Below are 21,163 nucleotides of genomic sequence, written 5' to 3'. Positions count from 1 at the left end.
TTTTTGTGTGTCCTGCATTTTGGATAAAAAATAAGATCTATCCAACAGAGACTGTAGATTTGCGCAAACCTCCTTTGTAGCACATTTTAGCATTTTAGCTGGGGGGGGGGCTGTGATAACAAGCACCTTTTTAAGCTTGTGTTGTCAATAAACCCTTTTAAGGCTTAAAGTGTTTACTAGTGCATTATGCCCTTTTAAACAGCTATGAAGTTGCTCCACGGTCAGACAGTGAAGAGAGTGGCTCGGAATTTGAAGAGGAGGTGAGTGTCCTCTTATTTATGCTCATTAAGCATTGTCAGATCCTTGGTGTGGAGTGAGTCATACCTAAGTACTCAAACTCACACACATTATTATCCCTTTCTCTGCATTCATAAAGCATCTCCCATAAGCCTTTTCAGTATCCGCCTTAGTTGCCACTATCTTTTCTGAATATGGCGCTATATTGTGTAACTCAAGCAATCACAGTGCATTAAATGAGCATAATCCGCTAATACTTTTTTTTAGGATGATGAAGAGGTGGTCTCCAGAGCTGAATCCGAAGAAAAGAGAGTCATCGATCCCAACAGTGATGAAGTATCTGAAACAGCAGCCAAGCACATCATAGAGTATGTTGCCTTTTCTCACTTCAAAGCAAATAATGCCTTGTTGAGGTGGAGTGCAAGAAAAATAGGACAGGAAGACTCGGATGTTGATAGCTGTGTTCTTCTGAAATAGATCTTGCCTTAGCTGGTATATTATGTGCAGTGGGGTTCAAAAGTTTCTATTTTGCAATGTTCTGATTTTAGACACTTTTTTCATGGTAAATTCTATGATCAGTTTAACGATTTAAGCGAAAAGTTAAATTTAAATGGACGGTTCACCCAAAAAGGAAAATTCTGTCATCGTTTACTCAGGGTGACCAAACCAAACCTATATGAATTTCTTTCTTCTGTTGAACACAAAAAACATTTTGAAGAACAGTCACATGTTCAATGTCTCAAATGTAATCATTTGATTAGTGACAAAAACAACAGAATTGTAAATATATTGTCTCAGGAACTGCTGATCTCCTGTGGTTTTCACATACAACAATAGCCCCTTTCACACAGGGTAGTTCTAGGAACTAACTACCAGGGTGGTTCCCCGAGAACTGAATGCTCCTCTAGGGCCATTTTCCTGGTTGCATTTTCACCGCCAGTAGGAACTCTGAAGGGACGTAAACCGTGCTTGTTTTTGTGACTTTTATTTTGATGCCGCGGCGGACATTTATTTCGATGACGCTGAGAATGCCAGAGCCTGAGCAGACAGCGCTCTTATTCTCCATCTTCATTAGTTTACAATCTGTTTAACAGTGGCCGGTGCTGGTGTTTCACATGTGTTCGGCCAATCACACTTACGTAACTGGTAATTCCTATTGTGCTGGGTTAGACCCTACTCTGAAGTAGAGGTTGCACAGACTAGTCGACGTTAATGCTCTGCCATGACGCTTAAAGCTTGACGTCGTCTAGTCGCTAATTATGGCCTACAACGGGCACAACCTGATAAGACATTTTTGAAGTCCATTTTTACGCTACATTTACAAACAGTTAAAATGACAAATAAATGCATACTCCGAGAGCGCTCCACGAGACATGTTCCCCTTAAAAGGGAACTCGCACTGCGTCGTCGAGTGACAACACTCTAGGAACGCCCACAGCGTTGCACGTCTGAAGTATGAATGAAATCAAGCCAATCTGATTGGTGCTGCGTCATGACATAGTAGATGACGGCATACCCGGAAGATACAAAGGGACGCTGATGCACACACACAACAGCTTTTGCTCTTCAGCTGAGCGCTCTGTGTTTTGTCAGTCTTATTTGGTGTTGTTTGTCTACCAACGTTGTCCACAAGCATTTCTCAGGGCTCGCGAACTCCGTGGCTGGTCCCGTGCCTGTTGAAAAAAAAAAAAAAAGGCAGCACGGTTGATCAATCATGGGACTCGCAGATGGGTCTGTCAAGGGAACCTGAGAGTGCTGAGGCATCTTCTCCTTCCCTGTTGACAGTTCCATTGTTCTCCTTCCCCGTGTGGAAGCCTGCGCTGCGGCTTCTTCCCCGGGGTGGAGGTTCTGAGGAATTAGACGGGCTCCGTATCGAGGCTCGCCATTTTCATAAGGCAAGATTCAATCTCGCATCGCCGAGGCGGCGCATCGGTTTGGGTCTGCTATTAAAGTGATACAACGTGACACGGTGTGAAGGCATGTGATACTGTTGGGTGCGAGGCATGCAATCAGCTCCTGAGGGGGCTGGCTGTTTTCATTGAGAAATATCTCTACGCATACTGCCGTTGCCCTTTCGGGTGTTTCAGCCTCGCGCCTGTTTGGCTTGCTTCTCGAGGGATGAAAGCCAATTGTATTATAACGGCTTGAGCCACGTTGCTGAGGCAACGTGTGGTTTACGAGTCCGTATAAATACGATAAAACAGTATCGTCTGATGATTATGGCCAGAGCCGGATTAACGCAAAGGCAAACTAGGCACGTGCCTAGGGCCCGATTTGCGGGATGGGGCCCAGACAGAGGAAAAAAAAAAAATAAATAAATATATATATATATATATATATATATATATATATATATATATATATATATATATATATATATATATATATATATATATATATATATATATATATATATATATATATATAAAATTAAAATGTACAAATGTCCTATCTACAATTTATTTTCAATATTTATTAATTAACTAAAAATAGTGACGATGTTTATCTTAACCATAGACTGTTACATTACGTCACATTAACGCCAGCCCATGACTGTATAATCAGGTCAGAGCGGGACAACAAAGCTAGCAGGCAGGTGTGTTTTGAGTAGTGTTTCTAGTAGAACATTCAAGATGCTTTCGGGTGCGGCAAAACGTAAAAAGAAAAAAAATGAAGAGGAACAAAAGAAGAGACAGCGGGGAGCTTTACAGAAGTTTCTGTTGGGCAGCCGTCCGCCATCTGTGAACCTGCTCGAGTCAGCAGAGCCAAAGGCCGAGCCATGCCTGGAGACACGGCCCGAAGACGCGGTGGAAGATGCGGAAAATAAAATAAGTAAAACAACATTTCCGTGTCAAGTTTTATGCTGCGTTCACACCAAACGCGAATAGAGTGTCTGGCGCGAGTGATTTCAATGTTAAGTCAATGGGAAAGGCGCGTTTATGCGCGTCTGGATGTCCCGCGCCGCGGAAGGCGCGTTTCGCGCGGAACGCAGCATTAAGTTACAAGAAAATCTAATTCTAAATGATAATAAAAGATAAAAACAAATGTAAAAAAAGAAATAAATCAATAAAAGAATAATGGCATGGCCCTACTTTATGATATAATAATCATGTATGGCTCCCATAATTGTACAAAGTCCTTTATTTTACTCTTGGACTCTGAAAGTTCTTTTATCCATTGTTTTATAGAAGGTGCTTCCATGCTCTTCCAGTTCAGCAATGGCTCTTCTGGCATGTAACAATCCAAAGTCCAATAGTCTAGTGTGTTTCTTTGTTTGTGAGAAACCTGTAGGATATTCCCAGTACACAAAGTTTGGCACAATGTGGTATTTTAAGATGAAACCGTTCTGACAAACAGTTTATGACATCCTTCCAGAACTTCTGTATATAAGAACATTCCCATAGACAGTGAATTAGAGTTCCTTTATAATTTTGGCATTTTGTACATATATCAGGAATATTGCTAGACATATAATTGAGTTTTTCAGGTGTTATATAAACCCTTGTCAACCATTTATACTGTAATAATTTAAGCCGCGTGTTTATGATTTGTTTTTGCGCCTTTAAACATGCTTCAGTCCATTCAAATTCCTCTATTTATTCTTGAACGGCTTTCCTCCATGCGTTTAATTTGTCTACAGCAGACTCTTTAGAGTTAGACATTATAATATTTTGACAATTGGCCCTTTTCACCTCTTTTTTTCAATTATTTCCTCAATTAATGAAAGTTGGGGAATGTACATAATATCTGTAGACCTGGAAGACATAAAACTTTTAAGCTGTGAATATTTAAAAAAAAAATGTTTTGAGGGAATCTGGTGTTTATCACACAATTCTTGAAATGTAAGAAGTATACCATCCATATACAAGTCTTTAATAGTCTGAATACCTTTAGTTTTCCATAGTTTAAATCCTCCATCCTTATATTTATTATTATTTATTGTTAGACAGTTTCTAAATGGTCTTGATGAAAGTGAAGGGGTCATGTTTGCCTTCTTGTTCTTAATTACAACATTTATAAATGTTGTAAGCTATTGCATTTTGCAGAAAATCTTAATTAAATGTGTTGATTAAATGTAAACAGAGCAAATAAGATAACTTATCCTCTGGAGGGATCTGCTCTCGCAGGCAGGGGGCACAATATTTCACCCCCGGCCGGAGTTATGGAGCCTCTGGGTCTGGCCCCTGAGGGGGCTCGGTACCTAGAGGCTGGCCTGTCAGCAGAGGTGGTCGAGACTTTACTCAGCTCCAGGGCTCCTTCCACCAGGAGACTGTACAGCCTTAAGTGGAATGTGTTCTCCACTTGGTGTAGAGAGCGTGAGGTGGACCCAGTTAACTGCCCAGTGGCTTGAGTTCCTCCAAGATCGCTTCTCCGCTGGTCTTACCCCGTCCACCCTGAAGGTGTGCGTGGCTGCCCTTGGGGCTTTCCACGCACCTCTAGGTGATGGACCTTTGGGGAAGCACCACCTGGTTGTACAGTTCCTCCGTGGGGCTCGGAGGATGAGGCCTGCGGCTCGCTCCAGAGTCCCAACCTGGGACCTGGCGGTGGTACTTGAGGGGTTGGCTGAGGCCCCCTTCGAGCCACTGGAGTCGGCTGAGCCGAAGAACCTGACCCTTAAGGTGGCCTTTCTCCTCGCTATTACCTCTCTCAGGAGAGTGGGAGATCTCCAGGCCTTGGCTGTCACGCCGACTTGCCTGGAGTTTGCCCCTGGCGGAGTTAAGGCCATCTTACACCCTAGACCGGCAGGTGGTGCGGTCTTTGGTTCTTCAGGCTTTCCATCCTCCTCCCCACCTGACGTCGGAAGAGGGGAGACTTCACCTGCTCTGCCCTGTCAGAGCCTTGAGTATTTATCTGGAGAAGTCTTCCCAGTGGAGAAGGTCAGACCAGTTGTTGGTGTGCTTTGACTCACCCAAGAAAGGGCTGCCTGCATCGACTCAGACGATCAGTAATTGGATTGTCCAGGCTATAGCAGCGGCTTATAAGGTGTGCAATTTGCCTTCACCTATGGCCGTGAGGGCCCATTTCACCAGGAGCATGGCCTCCTCGGTGGCCCTCCTTTCTGGCGTCTCGCTTCAAGAGGTTTGTGTATGCATCAGCGTCCCTTTGTATCTTCCGGGTATGCCGTCATCTACTACGTCATGACGCAGCACCAATCAGATTGATTTCATTCATACTTCAGACGCGCAACGCTGTGGGCGTTCCCAGAGTGTTGTCACTCGACGACGCAGTGTCTCGTTCCCTTCTCGGGGAACAAGGGTTACAGTCGAAACCCGAGACGTTTTATTATACCATGTGGATGCTCAAAATTGATCGGGTGAATGCACATTTTAAACAGTTTATTATTCATTTAACTTAATCGTCCTTCTGCGCTGCTGCATTGTAACACACACACACACACACATACAGACAGACAGACACATACAGACAGTGTGCACACAGAATCATTCAGAAATGCAGAAATGTATTGTCAACACTGTTCTTTGATTTATCAATGAAATAGCTTAGAAACTGAAAAGTTGTAGCATGTATTTCTTAGTAACTAAAACCAGTGTTAATTTCGTTGACAAATAATTTTCGTCAACAATCTTTTTTCACTGACGAAAACGAGACGATAACTAAATAAAAACTAGTGTTGGATGACAAAAACTATGACGAAAAAGTACTGTCATTTTCATCAACAAATACAAACAAGACGAAAATGTTAGGGAGGGTCGATTAGGGAAGAGATCCAGTCAGAACTGATGTCCTGTGTAACAGATGCACACATTTGATTTGAACGTGCTGATCTAACTGCTGGAAAAAACGGCGCTGTTGCGCGCTCTACAGGCTCACGGATCCCCAATACAGCGCTCCAGAGCGGCTCACAATCAATGATTAACACACATTTATGCCAGGCAATTGTTTATGAACTAATGCTGATGAATAATGACAATGTTTACTTTACGATGTTTATATAGTAATATGTTTTAGACGGTTGTAACAATGCATATTTTATCTCCTGAACTTGAATGCGCTCCTGCAACTGCAATAGTAAGGCGCAGACATTTCAAAATAAGAGTCAATGTGTATATCGAGCTTGTTTATAATTAAAAGTCATGCATTATATATTCGTTTTTGGTTACACAATAAACTGTATTTAATTTCATTCCCATTTAATTCATAGTCAGGAGGAAAGACCAGTATTTGACACATATTCAATAAAGTATCACGGTTTAGTTAGTTCTAGCAACTATGAAAAGGTTCCTCCGGTGTGAAAGCCCCTAATCCCTAGAGTTTCCAGAGAGTGCTGTAAAATCTAAAAAGCACCCAGTGAGCAGAGTTTCTGTGGGTGAAAAGTCCTTGTCAATGAGAGTGTTTGGAGGAGAGTGGGCAAACTGGTTTAGGCTGACAGGAAGACGAAGTAACTGAAAAAAGAACACACACACACACACACACATTACAACAGTGCTGTGCAGAAGAGATTGTCTGAATGCACAACACGTTCAACCTTGAACTGGATGGGCTAAAGCAACAGAAGAGCACAACGAGTTTCAAAATATAAATCCATAGATGCGTTCTGCCTTGTGTCTGTCGATCATGCTGATGGTGTTAGGAAATACAAAGCATTGTATGAATGGCACAGTCTACTTGCATATTGTTAGTAGTCAGCAGAGCATCTGATGCATTTTCTGCTATATTTCTGTAGTGTTTTCTGTAGAGCCATTTGTGAAGACACAAGGTATGTGTAATTTCAAGCTGGTTAAATGTAGATGTCCTCCAGTTTTCAACACGAGCCCCCTTTGGTGGAGTGGCAGCTCATGTCAATACGGACCAGAATCTCTATAGATTGTTTCCAGCACCTTGTTGAATCCTTGCTGTGAAGAATTCCGTTCTATCCATTTACATTTATGGATTCGGCAGACGCTGAATATTCAGTTACATTTGATTCTATATGTTTTATCAGTACATGTGTCCTCTGTGAATTGAACCCATGACCTTTGCGTTGATAGCACCATGCTGACCAGTGGGTAATTAATGAAATGACCGAAGGCTGTATAGACCATAGGCTATTGCATATTTATTTTAAAGTGTTATGCATCCAGTTTTAGTTTATTTAATCTACATAGCAGACAAACAAAAGTTTTAGTAAAAGGTGCAGTTTTACTGAGCTTGTATATAATGTTGCAAGTGAACTAATGACCTGCTCTGTTTGAACCTAATATTTAAAAAAATAAATAATAATAAACAGCTAAATGGTATCATAATTGATGAATAAATATTGGGCACCAGTGAAGGGAATAAATGGCTGGTACATATTTTTCAATTCAACTGCCATTGGCAAGTGTGATAACAGTATGTTAAAGGATTAGTTCATCCAAAAATGGTTATTCATGAGTCACCCTTATGTCATTCTTATGTCATAAGACTCCAGTTCATCACGTTTTTTTGAAGAGACTCAATCGTGTCATATGATGAACAGATTTAATTTAGGCGTTCATTCATATAAACGTTGATGACATTGACATATCCATAGAGCACATCAAATATGGTAAACAGAAGCTCAACTGTGAACTTGAGAACCAATGACTTTTGCAATTTCAATAGATGGAAAACTATGATGAGAGAATATTAAAAATATCTTAATTTGTGTTTCAAATTGAATGGTCTTATGGGTTTGGAACAAAATGAGGATGAGTATTTGTATTTTTGGGTGAACTATCCTTTTAATGTTGGATCCTGTGTTGCAGGTCTGCTAAGCAGGATGTGGATGATGAGTACAGTGTTCAGGCGGGAGAGACCAGCTCCCAGTCTTACTATGGAGTGGCCCATGCGGTCATAGAGAGGGTGGACAAACAGTCCACCCTTCTGATCAACGGGACCCTCAAACATTACCAGGTAAAGCAACAAATAAACCACACTTTAAATAGACACCTCCACAGATGCATTATTCTCGGAATCCATCTTCTCTGAAGAGAGCTGTGTAGGTTTAAATGATATTTCAAGGGATTATACTCTAGAAATGGAAGAGGCTGCAGGAAGAAATCACAGAGAGAAAATATAAACAATTGAGTAGCTTCTATTGTTTTTTTAATCCCCTTTGGGGGATCTGTAATGGATTTCAAAAGGAGAAATCAGACATCTTATCTCCTGTTTGTCCTTTGAAAGAACTAAGTGAGCACTAGGATTCATGCTTTAATGCCACATGGCAGCTGTGAAAAACCAATTGGATCTATTGTGCCATGTTATGGTATTTGTGTGTCGTGTGTCTGCTCGGTTGTCTGTTTGTGATGCTTTTCAGATATTACAGCGAAATAATGCAAATCTTTTTGTTCAGATCCAGGGTCTGGAATGGATGGTTTCTCTGTACAACAACAACCTGAATGGTATTCTGGCTGATGAGATGGGTCTGGGGAAGACCATTCAAACTATCGCACTTATCACCTATCTGATGGAAAACAAGAGGCTCAATGGGCCGTACCTCATCATCGTACCGCTCTCGTAAGTCAACCAAGCAAGCTGTAAGAGGTGTAATGAGGTGAGCTGTCTAAGAGGATTTGAGGTGTAATGGCTTCATTAAGTAGCTAAACACTGTTACACACAGTTCAGTTGACCTCTAATGACTGAAAATGCCTGTGATAGCGATTTGTGATGTTGCATTTTTGAGGCGACTTATGGCAGCGCTACAGGTCACTAAACAGTTGTCATATTGATCATGCATGGTTAGCTGGAGGTCGAATTAAATGGATTCTCTGATGGTACAACATCTTTTTACATAATTTGTGCAGTTTGTCTTATTTTCTCGATAACATCCATTTAAGCTACTTCGTATACTTACCCCACCGATGTCACAGAGACTTCCTGTCTGCAAAGGTGAATAGGATATTGTGAAAATGACCCTCAGCTCCATGTTTTAGCTTAAGATATTTTTATTGATTTGTGCAATGGCCAGAAATGTCCTCAAACAGCTTTACCTCACACCCATCATTAACTCTGCTCCACGATCACACCACCACAATATCATTTAGAGAAATGACTTCATTTAGAGGTAAAGCGTTTATTCATTGATTTCTTCTAGTAAAAAAAAATGACTATATTGATTTTTGTTCCCCTTTTTCATAGGACTTTATCCAACTGGGTTTATGAACTAGACAAGTGGGCACCAAGTATTGTGAAAATTTCCTACAAGGTAGTCATTGATTTTTATTATCAGTATGTATTGTTACTGTGGACAATTTCATTTTATGGTGTAATATAGCATAAAGGTAATAAAATCAGGTAATTACGATTTCTGTTTTAATTCGTCAAAGGGTACACCATCAATGCGGAGGTCTTTTGTGCCACAGCTCCGCAGTGGGAAGTTTAATGTCCTTATAACCACCTACGAGTACATCATTAAAGACAAGCACATTCTCGCCAAGGTAAAGGTCATGAATTTACATTTATGCATTCGCAGACACTTTCATCTAAAGTGAATTCTAAATATAAGCTTCCATTCAAAAGTTTGGGGTCAGTATTACAATTTAAAATAACAAATTTTTTTATTTGAATATATTTTAAAATGTAATTTATGTCTTCAGTGTCTTCAGTGTCACATGATTCTTCAGAAATCATTAATAATATGCTGATTAGCTGTTTTTTTTTTGTCTGAATTCTTTGAATAGAAAATTCAAAAGAACAGCATTTGTTTAAAATAGAACAGTACAAAGGTCTTCACTGTCCCTTTTCATCAATGTAATGCATCCATGCTAAAAGTATGCTTTTTAAAAAAAAAACCTTACTGACCCCAAACTTTTGAACGGTAGTGTACTTTTAATCAGTTCCTACATTCCCTGGGACTCGAGGAGTTGCAAATAAGGACATATGGTCTTGGAGTTGCACATAATGTAGAAAAATCAGTGCCTTAATACACTAATTGTCGATTCCTTCTCAACCCCCAGATTCGCTGGAAGTATATGATTGTGGATGAGGGCCACCGCATGAAGAACCATCACTGCAAGCTCACGCAGGTGTTGAACACCCACTATGTTGCTCCCAGAAGGCTGTTGCTCACTGGAACCCCTCTGCAGAACAAATTACCTGAGCTCTGGGCCCTGCTCAACTTCCTGTTGCCCACCATCTTCAAAAGCTGCAGCACCTTTGAGCAGTGGTTCAATGCTCCATTTGCAATGACAGGAGAGAGGGTAGACTGTTATATTTCACCCTTATAGATTTACCTTGCTGTTGTACACATTACACTGTAGCTTAATGAGGTTTATCTCTGTTGCGGATTGCGCTGATTTAGGTGGATCTAAATGAAGAGGAGACCATCCTCATCATTCGCCGTTTGCATAAGGTATTACGTCCGTTCCTTCTGCGCAGACTGAAGAAAGAAGTGGAGTCTCAGTTACCTGAGAAGGTAAGGACCCATTGTGTCACGCTTTTTTAAAACAGTTTCTAATGACTGTGGAGATGAAGTGAAAAATTAGATACGCATTTCATATAGGAGATACCAAGCAAAACTATAGTGTTAATGTTTTATGCAGGTTCAGGTTTTAAGACTTTGGTTCTTCAAAAATGAAATGCTGCTAAAGAGCATTCAGCATGACATTCAGCATGTGTCTTGTCAGGTCGACCGCACACGGAAAACAACACATAGTCGCTGTGCCTTGTCAAAGCAGCCATAAATGGTTTGATATATAAACTGAAGACACTACCAGTCATAATTCAATTTATATCAAAGGTTAAATTTATCTATACATCTTTTTACAAAAAGAAATATTACAACATTCTTTAAAAATATATTTTATTAATTTCCAAAACAATAAAAAAAATAAAAAAAATAATAATATATAAATATATATATATATATATATATATATATATATATATATATATATATATATATATATATATATATATATATATATATATATATATATATATAACAAAGTTTTAATGACATACCTATGTCATGCGGTTCAGGTTATATTGATGCATTGGGTTGTAATTTGTCACAGGTGGAGTATGTCATCAAATGTGACATGTCAGCCATCCAGAAGGTTCTGTACAGGCACATGCAGGGCAAAGGTATCCTGCTCACTGACGGCTCAGAGAAAGACAAGAAGGTAAAGAGAGAGGCTCTATGGTAACTTACTGTTACACTGCCGTGTGGAATGAAGCATATGTTCATGGGGTTTTAACTTGATGTCTTTCATCCACAGGGTAAAGGAGGAGCCAAGACTTTAATGAACACCATCATGCAGCTGAAGAAGATCTGTAACCATCCCTACATGTTTCAGCACATTGAGGTATCGCCATATGTCTCAGTCATGGTTATCAGTGTTAACTTAAACATATTAAAAACATGTCTGTTCATTTAAATAAGGCTGAAATAAATTATGAATATTAGTTGAAAAACTAAATAAAAATGAGAAATGTTGCTTTGGCAATAAACTGAAATAAGTTTGTTGAAGCTCTGAAATTATTAACTGGAAATAAATAAAAACTAACAAGCTAAAACTGAAATAAAAATAAATTAAACTTAAACAGCAATATAAAAAAAAATCGAAAAGCACAACTGAATGACAAAAAATTAAACTAAAATATAAAAAACTAAAAATATAAAAATAAAAGCTAATTTAAAAACCTAAACAAACAGCAGAGTTAGGGACATATTTATGTATTTTAAAAATATAAACCTATGACAACATACTCACAAAAATCTTATCATTAGAGACTACTAACAACTATCATGAACAAATCAAATATGTTTTGATAAATTATTTGTAGAACTATAAACAAATCTGTATTATAACTTTCCAGAGCTATTGGTCTTAAAAAGGAAGGAAGAACATTTAAAATGTCTAATTTATTACATTTACGTTCACTACAATCTGTGAACAAATGACACGCATCAGTTTAACACAGAAAAAATAAAGTAACTTTTTTGTCTATTCTTTAAATTTTTGGTCTACATCGTTGTCTTCTGTGTATCAGAATAATTCATTGTGTCATTGCATTCATCATCAGACACACCGCTGTATCAGTGTCCTTATTTGGACATATATATTTCATTTGAAGAAGACATGATGGAATATGTGCGCATAAACGGTGCCAGTTCATGTTTGGAGCACTAGAGTATATGAAATATGTCCATACACGCTTGCTCTGGTCCAGAAATGAACTGCGATCTGCGACTCTTGTTAAGTTCCACGCAGAAACCACTCTCATGCGTGTTGTTACATAAAAAAAATTGTTAGTCATATTTCCCATGTGTTGGTAATCAAACTCCAGCTCTGACCACATCATGGGGAAAATGTGATCGCATGCATAATACACAGTGCAGTGATTTGATTCAAAGAGAAAAGCTCAGAAACTGATAGCGTAGATGCATATTCTCCAGGCACTACAGCTGTTTTTATCTTCTGGCATGAAAGTCAATTGGGTCTAAAAAAAAACAAACATTGGACCCATATTGACTTTTAATGTATGGATGGATATAAAGTATCTTCTAGACCTGAAACTTTTTCTACTTGTATGGCATCAGCTGTACTGAAAGTGTCTATTTTGTACTTTAGGAATCCTTTGCTGAACACTTGGGATATCCAAATGGCATTATAAACGGGTGAGTACGGATCAAATCGACCGTTACCTTGAATTGTTCATTCATCAAATATGGATCACTAAACACATCGCAGAGCCCCTGCAGTACATGACATTTTAGACATGCTATTTTGTTGTCCTAGCCCTGACTTGTACCGTGCCTCTGGCAAGTTTGAGTTACTGGACCGCATCCTGCCCAAGCTGAAGGCCACCAATCACAGAGTGCTTCTGTTCTGTCAGATGACCTCTCTCATGACCATCATGGAGGATTATTTTGCATACCGTAACTTCCTCTATTTGCGCCTGGATGGTCAGTAATAGTGCAATTCTCCTTTAATGTTTTCCTGTCCTTTAGGACCTCAATTCTGGGGATTTCCAATTGGTGGTCCGCCACTTTTTTAATGAGTGTGATCACACAAATATACTGCCCTTTCTATTTCATTAACACGTGTTTGTTTCTGGTTCTGTCCTCCAGGAACTACAAAGTCTGAGGACCGGGCAACACTTTTAAAGAAATTCAACGAGGAAGGCTCCCAGTATTTTATCTTCCTGTTGAGCACCAGGGCTGGTGGTTTGGGCCTCAACTTGCAAGCTGCAGACACCGTTGTGATCTTTGACAGCGACTGGAACCCCCACCAGGTTTGTGTGATTCACTGCTGTGATTAGAAAAGTATTCGTTTTCAGCTCAGCAGTGATCTGTCATCTCTAAATCCAGCTTGAAAAACATCTCATAGTATACGTGATTCACCTTGGTTGAGGTAGTTATGGAATCCAGAAAAGGAATTGTAATTTTTTTTCTATATAAAAGGAATTGCCTTTATTTTTTAAAAATTGCAACCTTTTCTTACTATTTCTTCTAATTATGATTGTATATCTCACAGTGATATTTTTTTTCATCAATATAGCCCAGTTTTCATTTTTAGGGGCCGTTTACACAACACCGTTTTCAACTAAAAACGGAAAACTTTGTATGCATTTGACCGTTAATTTACACAAAAAAGCATTTTGAGGCCTGAAGACAGTGCGCGGATCCGTGTGAATGGGGATTGTTTTGACAATGTTGTCATCTGTACAAAGAAAAAACATTTTTAGTACATAATATTTAGTACATCGTTGTCATGTAAACGTATCCTTACTCTGAAGTAGAAACAGGCTTCCATATTAGTTTAAATGTAACACATTTAACACATGATTAATTAGCATTAGAATTTTAGGTTAAAAATAATAGGGATGTATAAGGGAAAAATGTTAAAGGGAAAAAACGATGGTTCGAAAGTTTGGGGTCAGTAATATATTTTATATATATATATATTAGGGCTTGCATAGACTAGTCGAGTAGTCGAGAGATTGACTACTTCAACCACCAGTCTGCGCTGTCGGAAACAATCGACTACTCGAGTGTGCATTAACCAAGTAATTCATCAAGGATGACAAAAATATCGTAATTTGCCAACTTTGTAAGAATACTTTAAAATACAGCAGCAGTACGACAGCTATGCACAACCACCTACGATTGAAACATCCAACAACAAAGGCAAACGTTAGTGAGATGTACACCATGAAGCAAATGAGCATTGGTGAATCCTGTAAACGCCGGATTACAGAGAGGAGAAGACAGGTAATAACAGATTTACTTGTGGATTTTATAGTAAAGCCCTGCACGGACCCGAGACGCTCAGGCCCTAGCCCGGCCCGACTGGAGCCTGTTTTTTTAATCCTCACTATTACACACTGTTGCAGCTATTAAAATAGTTCAGCTTTTTTTTTATTGTCAAAGTAGTTATATTTCGTTTAGTTTCTTTATTAAGTTAATTTCGAAAAATGTTAAAAATGTTTATTAAGTTTATTTCGAAAAATGTTTGGAGAAATTGTTTGTTAAATTAAAGTTTTTGTTTTTCAAAGTGACGACCATGCAGCCAGCGGCCGAAAGTGAGTTAACCACGTTTGATCAGTTTAGCCTCTCAAATCAACAATTGACTGGTCTTCCTTATAATAAAATCCATAGATATAAAACACTTCAAGCATCACAATGTTAGTTTAAACGTTTCGCCTATATCACCACCACAGTAATAAGGCATTTTTAACAAGTTGGGCAGGCTGATGCTGCTCGCAACGGCGCTCGCAAACGAAACAGGCTATACGATCTAAACTAATAAACAAAATAAAAATAAAAAACATGCAGTTTGTCTTACCTTACACCTCTCCGCAAAACAAATATAAATCCAATCTTCAATTCCCTTGCTATACGAACATTTAACGGAGTTCACGTCAACAAAAGCAACAGATAGCCTATGAGCTGCATTTTATTTATCATCAGCTAATTTCAAAATCAATGACTATTTTATAGTGAAGGATATAAGACTACTCTCTGCAGTTTCAGGAGAGGGATTCAGGATATCAACTTATTTGAACCCAGTTACACCATTCCATCGAATGCTACACTCTGGAAAGCCATGCACATATAGTTTGCATATACGACACGAATGTTAGGATTGCAATGTCGCGTGCAGCAGCAATTTATTTGGCTTTACTCTGTTACATGAAAATTAAAATATAATGTCATAATTATAATGTTTTGAGAGTTTACTTATGTAATTGTTGCATTAAGCTATGAATTAGCTTATAAAAATGTATAAACATAATTAGATTATAAACAATATAAACATTTATTGATAATAACTATTTCATGTCATTTCATTTACATTAGCATGAACCACGAGTAGTCGAGTAACTCGTGTATTGTTTTGATAAGAAATCGACTAGCAGAAATCAGTAGTCGTGCAACCCCTAATATATACTTTTATTTAAAAAGGATGATTGCTGAAAATGTATCAAAAGCAGACCCGATCCTCCCTGTACGCAAACTACACAAGTTGCGCTCATCACTATATAAAATAAACATGATGGTTATTTAAAGGTGCTGTATGCAAGTTTTTGACTGTACTAAAGCATAAAAATACCATAATAATACCATAATAAGCATCGGCATCCATAAAAAAATCGTTCAATTTGTGTTGGAACACATCAATAATCAAAATGTTCTTATGCGTGGTTTAATGTATATAAGACATAAACATTCCTGTTCAGAATTACAAGCTGCCATGTGACTCAGTTACTTTAAAAATTAGTCTAAAATGGTCAAAATGGACAAACCCAACCGATGGGTTAAAAAAAATATTTTAAAAAATGTAACCTAATGGTTGGGTTTGTCCATATTTGACCCACATTTGGGTTGAAACAACCATGCCTTTTTTATTTATCATACTGTAATTTCATTAGTAAATCGCGCATTTAGAAAGCTAATTCAGCTGTGTGTTATAGTTTTTCTGACAGCTAGATGGTGCCAGAGCATTACTATTAAAAAAGCATTTTTTTTAGCTGTCAACAAAAATTTGGTTTTAATTTTACTTAATTATTCTTACTGCCAATTTAACATGTTTTAACAGGTTTCCCTTACATATTTATATACGTTTTTCATAACTTACAGTTGTTTTCTTGATGTTTTAATTCCATTAGCCTATAGAACACTGGCAGTGCACCTAGCATATTGAAATCCGTTGTAATTATTACAACGTACAATAAGTTTATGGAAACGTTGGGGTTTTAAGAATGCACTGACAGGGGCCCCTTCACAAAGTTTTGCTTAGGGACACCAGAAGTGGAGGATCGGTACTGATCAAAAGTGACAGTAAAGACATTTTTAATGTTACAAAATATATATTTCAAATAAATGCTGTTCATCTGAACTGTATTCATCACAGCTTTCCATCACAGGAATACATTTTAAAAAAATATATATATTCAAATCGAAAACATTACTTTAAATTACAATAATATTTCTAAATATTATTGTTTTTTTCTGCATTTTTTGGTCAAATAAAATGGTCCTGTACAAATATTCCAAATAGGGATGCACGATATGAAAACTTTGGCCGATACCGCTAATTCTTTATATTTGAAATTTGATGACCGATATATTGGATATGGGTCAAAGACGAAATAGGGGTTTTCAAGCATCAAAAAAATAAATGTGTAATACAGCTTTAAATTTAGTTTTTTCCTGTACATTAGAATGTGTCCTGTTTAATTTTATATTTTCTTAGCAAAAAATAATGACTATCACACATTTTTTACCATGATTTACAGAAGACACCCACTAAAATGTCATTCAGTGTAACAATATTTATGTATCAGAAAATCTTATTAGGCATATTTAAAACAGGAATCATTTGATGGCATATTAAAAGACTCTATTTAAGTATCAAAGTCCAGCCCACAAATACTAATTAATTGTAATTTTTAAATCGTTATACTTTGCCACTATCCTTCAAACCACTAGGTTTACCTATTTGCCAGGAAGAAGTTTTTGTAAGGAAGTGAAAATCATTTAAAATATAATAAAATTACATATGATCACATTATTTTATGTATTTTAATGATTACAGGTTAGAATAAGTACATTGTTTAATTTTTTACATAAATATATCTGTTACACTGAATGAAAAAAGCATTACCCTGAATGACGAAATTCTACTTCAGCTTATATTGCAGGCCATAAGCTGGCCATCTATATCAAAAAGTGAGCTTGACCAGTAAAGTTAATCACAATTATTCACAACATCTACTTATTTTTAAAAAATTCTAACAATATAAATGTTTTTTTGGCATTTCACTGAATGACGTGCGGTTTTGTAACTTAGATACCACACCATGAAAAGGTGGAATTATCAAATATTTAAGAGCAATGAATTCACTTTTCTGCTGCACCACATGGTCTTCAGGGGGCCTTTTGATGATGTCACAGACTGTCGAATGACTATCTGTTTTTTATATGATTTCAGAATGGCTTCTTGATCCTGTTACACTGAATGATCTCTTACAAACTGGATTTTCGGGACAAAAGTCCCCTGGTTATTTAAATACTTAAAAAAATAAGTAAGACATAGTCCTTTTAATATAACAGCCAACACATATTTGAAAATGCCAAGAAAACAAATATATTTTTTTACTTGTTATTTCATACATTTATTTAAAGATGTAATGGCAAAATCAAAGTCCGGACCATTACGCTGAATGGCAATTTTACACTTTGGAACATTATTTCCCCTAAATGTTGACATTTTATTTTGACAAAAGTTATTTGAAATAGTAAAGTAGACAGTTTACTTGCATTTAACATGTTTTTTATGTATATAAAATTACTTTTGTAAACATAATTTGATGCGGACACCAAAATTGTGACGTCTCGTCTTTGACCCATATACATTATATATTTCTATAATTTTTGAGAGCCTGATTACAAAAACAAAAGTCTCACAATTAAAAGAATTATAAAATTATAATTCTTAATTGTAATGTTCTTATTATAATTTGATGTAGCTTATATGACAGACTTGTTGCTAACTAACCACAGACAAGTATAGCTTTTGAGGTGATGTTTGATGTATTGATATACAGTATTTATTGGTTTATTTATTCATTTATCTTATTAATTTATTATTTCCATTCATATGTTGGTGTTGTTGGTTGGAGGATTTGTTTTTTTATGCAGCAGCATGAAGTATGTGCCTTTTTTCTCACACATTTTCAGCTCAAGATGCTAAAATTACCCCTCCATCCGCCTCCACATACAGCAAAACACTAGCAATAGCAATCTTCAGCCAATTTGAAATGTTTATTTTTCCTTCTCTAAAGAACAAGCCAGAAAGATTGCACCATGCCTCTTCCTCTGAATGTAACTGATATAACTGTTAATCACACTCAATTGTGGTTTCAATCTCCAGGACTTGCAGGCACAGGACCGAGCCCACCGTATCGGCCAGCAGAACGAAGTACGCGTACTGCGTCTGTGCACTGTTAACAGTGTGGAGGAGAAGATTCTAGCCGCGGCCAAATATAAACTGAATGTTGATCAGAAGGTCATTCAGGCAGGCATGTTTGATCAGAAGTCCTCTAGCCATGAACGCAGAGCCTTCCTGCAGGCTATTCTGGAGCATGAGGAACAGAACGAGGTGAGTCACTTCAACAGGCACTGTTAGAAGTTGGAGTAACTGATAAACTGGCTGATTGTGTCTAATGATGCACTGAGGTAAAAATGATTGGAAAAAGGCCAGATTCTTTTTCATTTATTAGCCAGTATGAAAGCATACATTATGCGATCGGATTGCTATCAAATGTGCTATGCGCATTCAAATTACACTTTGCCACATAAATTTGTCTTCGCCAAATGGATATAAATCCAATCTACTATTCCCACACAAATATATAAATATGCTAATACTGTATAACAGATGATGCCATACCAGGCAGTGAAATTTTCTGTTGAATAGCAATTAGTGTTTGAGTTTTACGGTTTCTCCATCCATGTGTCTCATCCATGATTGCTGGCTTGTGGTGTCTATTGTGGGGCTCTCAAACTTGTGCACTGATGCCTGTTTGGGAGGAGTATATGTGTTTATGTATAGTGGCTTGAACAATCAGATGCATTTCAACTTATTTGAGTCTCATTTTCAATGAAGGGGCTTTTAGTGATCAGATTGCTATTAGCCCTAAAGGCATAAGCATTTACACTAGCTGTCCGATCTTTAAAAATATATATTTTTTCCCTCTTCTGTCCTCTGAATTAAATTTTTTATGCTTATAAAAGATTTGTAAAATAATGAAAGACGCTTGTATTTTGAAATAATGTGGAAATAGTCATAGTAATTTACAGACACTATTTAAAATGAGAAACATTAAAGGGTTAGTTCACCCCAAAATAAAAATTGTCATTATTAATTACTGTCGTTCTAAACCTGAAAGATCTTCATTCATCTTCAGAACACAAATAAGTGATATATATATATAATGATATCTGAGAGGTCTCTGAACCATCCATAGGCAGCAACGTCACAACAACTTTCAAGGCCCAGAAAGGTAGTAAAGACATCGTTAAAATAGTCCATGTGACTCCAGTGGTTCAACCTTAAAGGGTTAGTTCACCCAAAAATGAAAATTCTGTCATTAATTACTCACCCTCACGTCATTCGAGACCCGTAAGACCTCCGTTCATATTCGGAACACAAATGAAGATATTTTTGTTGAAAGCTGATGGCTGAGAAAGGCCTCCATTGGCATTCAGTACACTTATACTCCCAAGACGGATAAAAGGCACTCAAAACATCGTTACAAAGTCCATCTCACCACAGTGACTCTACAATAATCTTACGATGCGACGACAATAGTTTTTGTGCGCAAAAAAAATCAAAATAACACCTTTTTCCAACTTGTTACTGCCTTCCGTGTGTGCCTCCACGACGCATGCGCGAGAATATGACGCAGATCCGGCGTTCGGACAGATGACCCAGAAGTGATTTGTTTACAATCAGAGGAAGACGCGCGTATCTCAGCTGTTGGATTCTACATTGATCGTGCTTTAGGTCTCGGCGTAGTGCTCAAAATGGGGTTAGAGTGTGCATTTCATGGATTCCCAAACCCCGGCGCTACGTCATATTCTCGCGCATGCGTCGTGGAGGCACACGCGGAAGGCAATAACAAGCTGGATAAAGGTGTTATTTTGATTTTTTTTTGCGCACAAAAACTATTGTCGTCGCATCGTAAGATTATTGTAGAGTCACTGTGGTGAGATGGACTTTGTGATGACATTTTAAGTGCCTTTTATCGGTCTTGGGAGTATAAGTGTACTGAATGCCAATGGAGGCCTAACTGAAGCCTTTCTCAGCCATCAGCTTTCAACAAAAATATCTTAATTTGTGTTCCGAATATGAACGGAGGTCTTACGGGTCTCGAACGACATAAGGGTGAGTAATTAATGACAGAATTTTCATTTTTGGGTGAACTAACCCTTTAATGTTATGAAGTGACGAGAATACTTTTTTGTGCGCAAAAACAAAACAAAAATAACGACTGTATTCCATGACATCCTCCTACGCTGTTGACGTAGTAAATACAGTGCAGCACTTCCGGGTTCTACGTCAGAACGCCAGATCACCATTGGCCGACGTTGTTCACGTGAGCACCATGACACATGCATGTGATGCTGACACAGAAGCTAGCCAATAATGAGGCGGTGTTCTGCCATAGAACCTGGAAGTGCTGCAGAAGTGCTGACGAGAAGACATTGTTGAATAAAGTCGTTATTTTTGTTTTGTTTTTGCACACAAGTATTCTCATCGCGTCATAACTTCATTAAGGTTGAACCACTGTAGTCACATGACTATTTTAACAATGTATTTACTACCTTTCTGGACCTTGAACGTTGCAATGACGTTGCTGCTTATGGATGGTTCAGAAACCTCTCAGATTTCATCAAAAATATCTTAATTTGTTTCCGAAGATTAACGGTTTTACGGGTTTGAAACGGCAT

General features: G+C 37.8%; 1 protein-coding gene across 1 annotated transcript in view; it reads left to right on the top strand.

Annotated features, from left to right (window-relative positions):
* smarca2 (SWI/SNF related BAF chromatin remodeling complex subunit ATPase 2) overlaps nt 1-21,163 on the top strand; it is a 74,271-nt gene that overhangs the window by 36,741 nt on the left and 16,367 nt on the right. Inside the window, exons 13-26 of the mRNA XM_079815252.1 lie at nt 203-260; nt 505-605; nt 7,965-8,112; nt 8,552-8,715; nt 9,337-9,403; nt 9,525-9,635; nt 10,155-10,397; nt 10,499-10,612; nt 11,214-11,321; nt 11,418-11,504; nt 12,774-12,820; nt 12,942-13,108; nt 13,274-13,437; nt 18,582-18,826. Of these exons, the coding sequence (XP_079671378.1) occupies nt 203-260; nt 505-605; nt 7,965-8,112; nt 8,552-8,715; nt 9,337-9,403; nt 9,525-9,635; nt 10,155-10,397; nt 10,499-10,612; nt 11,214-11,321; nt 11,418-11,504; nt 12,774-12,820; nt 12,942-13,108; nt 13,274-13,437; nt 18,582-18,826 (1,824 nt within the window). The remainder of the gene's footprint in view (nt 1-202; nt 261-504; nt 606-7,964; nt 8,113-8,551; nt 8,716-9,336; nt 9,404-9,524; nt 9,636-10,154; nt 10,398-10,498; nt 10,613-11,213; nt 11,322-11,417; nt 11,505-12,773; nt 12,821-12,941; nt 13,109-13,273; nt 13,438-18,581; nt 18,827-21,163) is intronic.

The sequence above is a fragment of the Gobio gobio genome (assembly GCF_949357685.1).
Source record: "Gobio gobio genome assembly, chromosome: 4".
Classification (NCBI taxonomy): domain Eukaryota; kingdom Metazoa; phylum Chordata; class Actinopteri; order Cypriniformes; family Gobionidae; genus Gobio; species Gobio gobio.
This window is presented reverse-complemented; position numbering and strand designations above follow the sequence as displayed.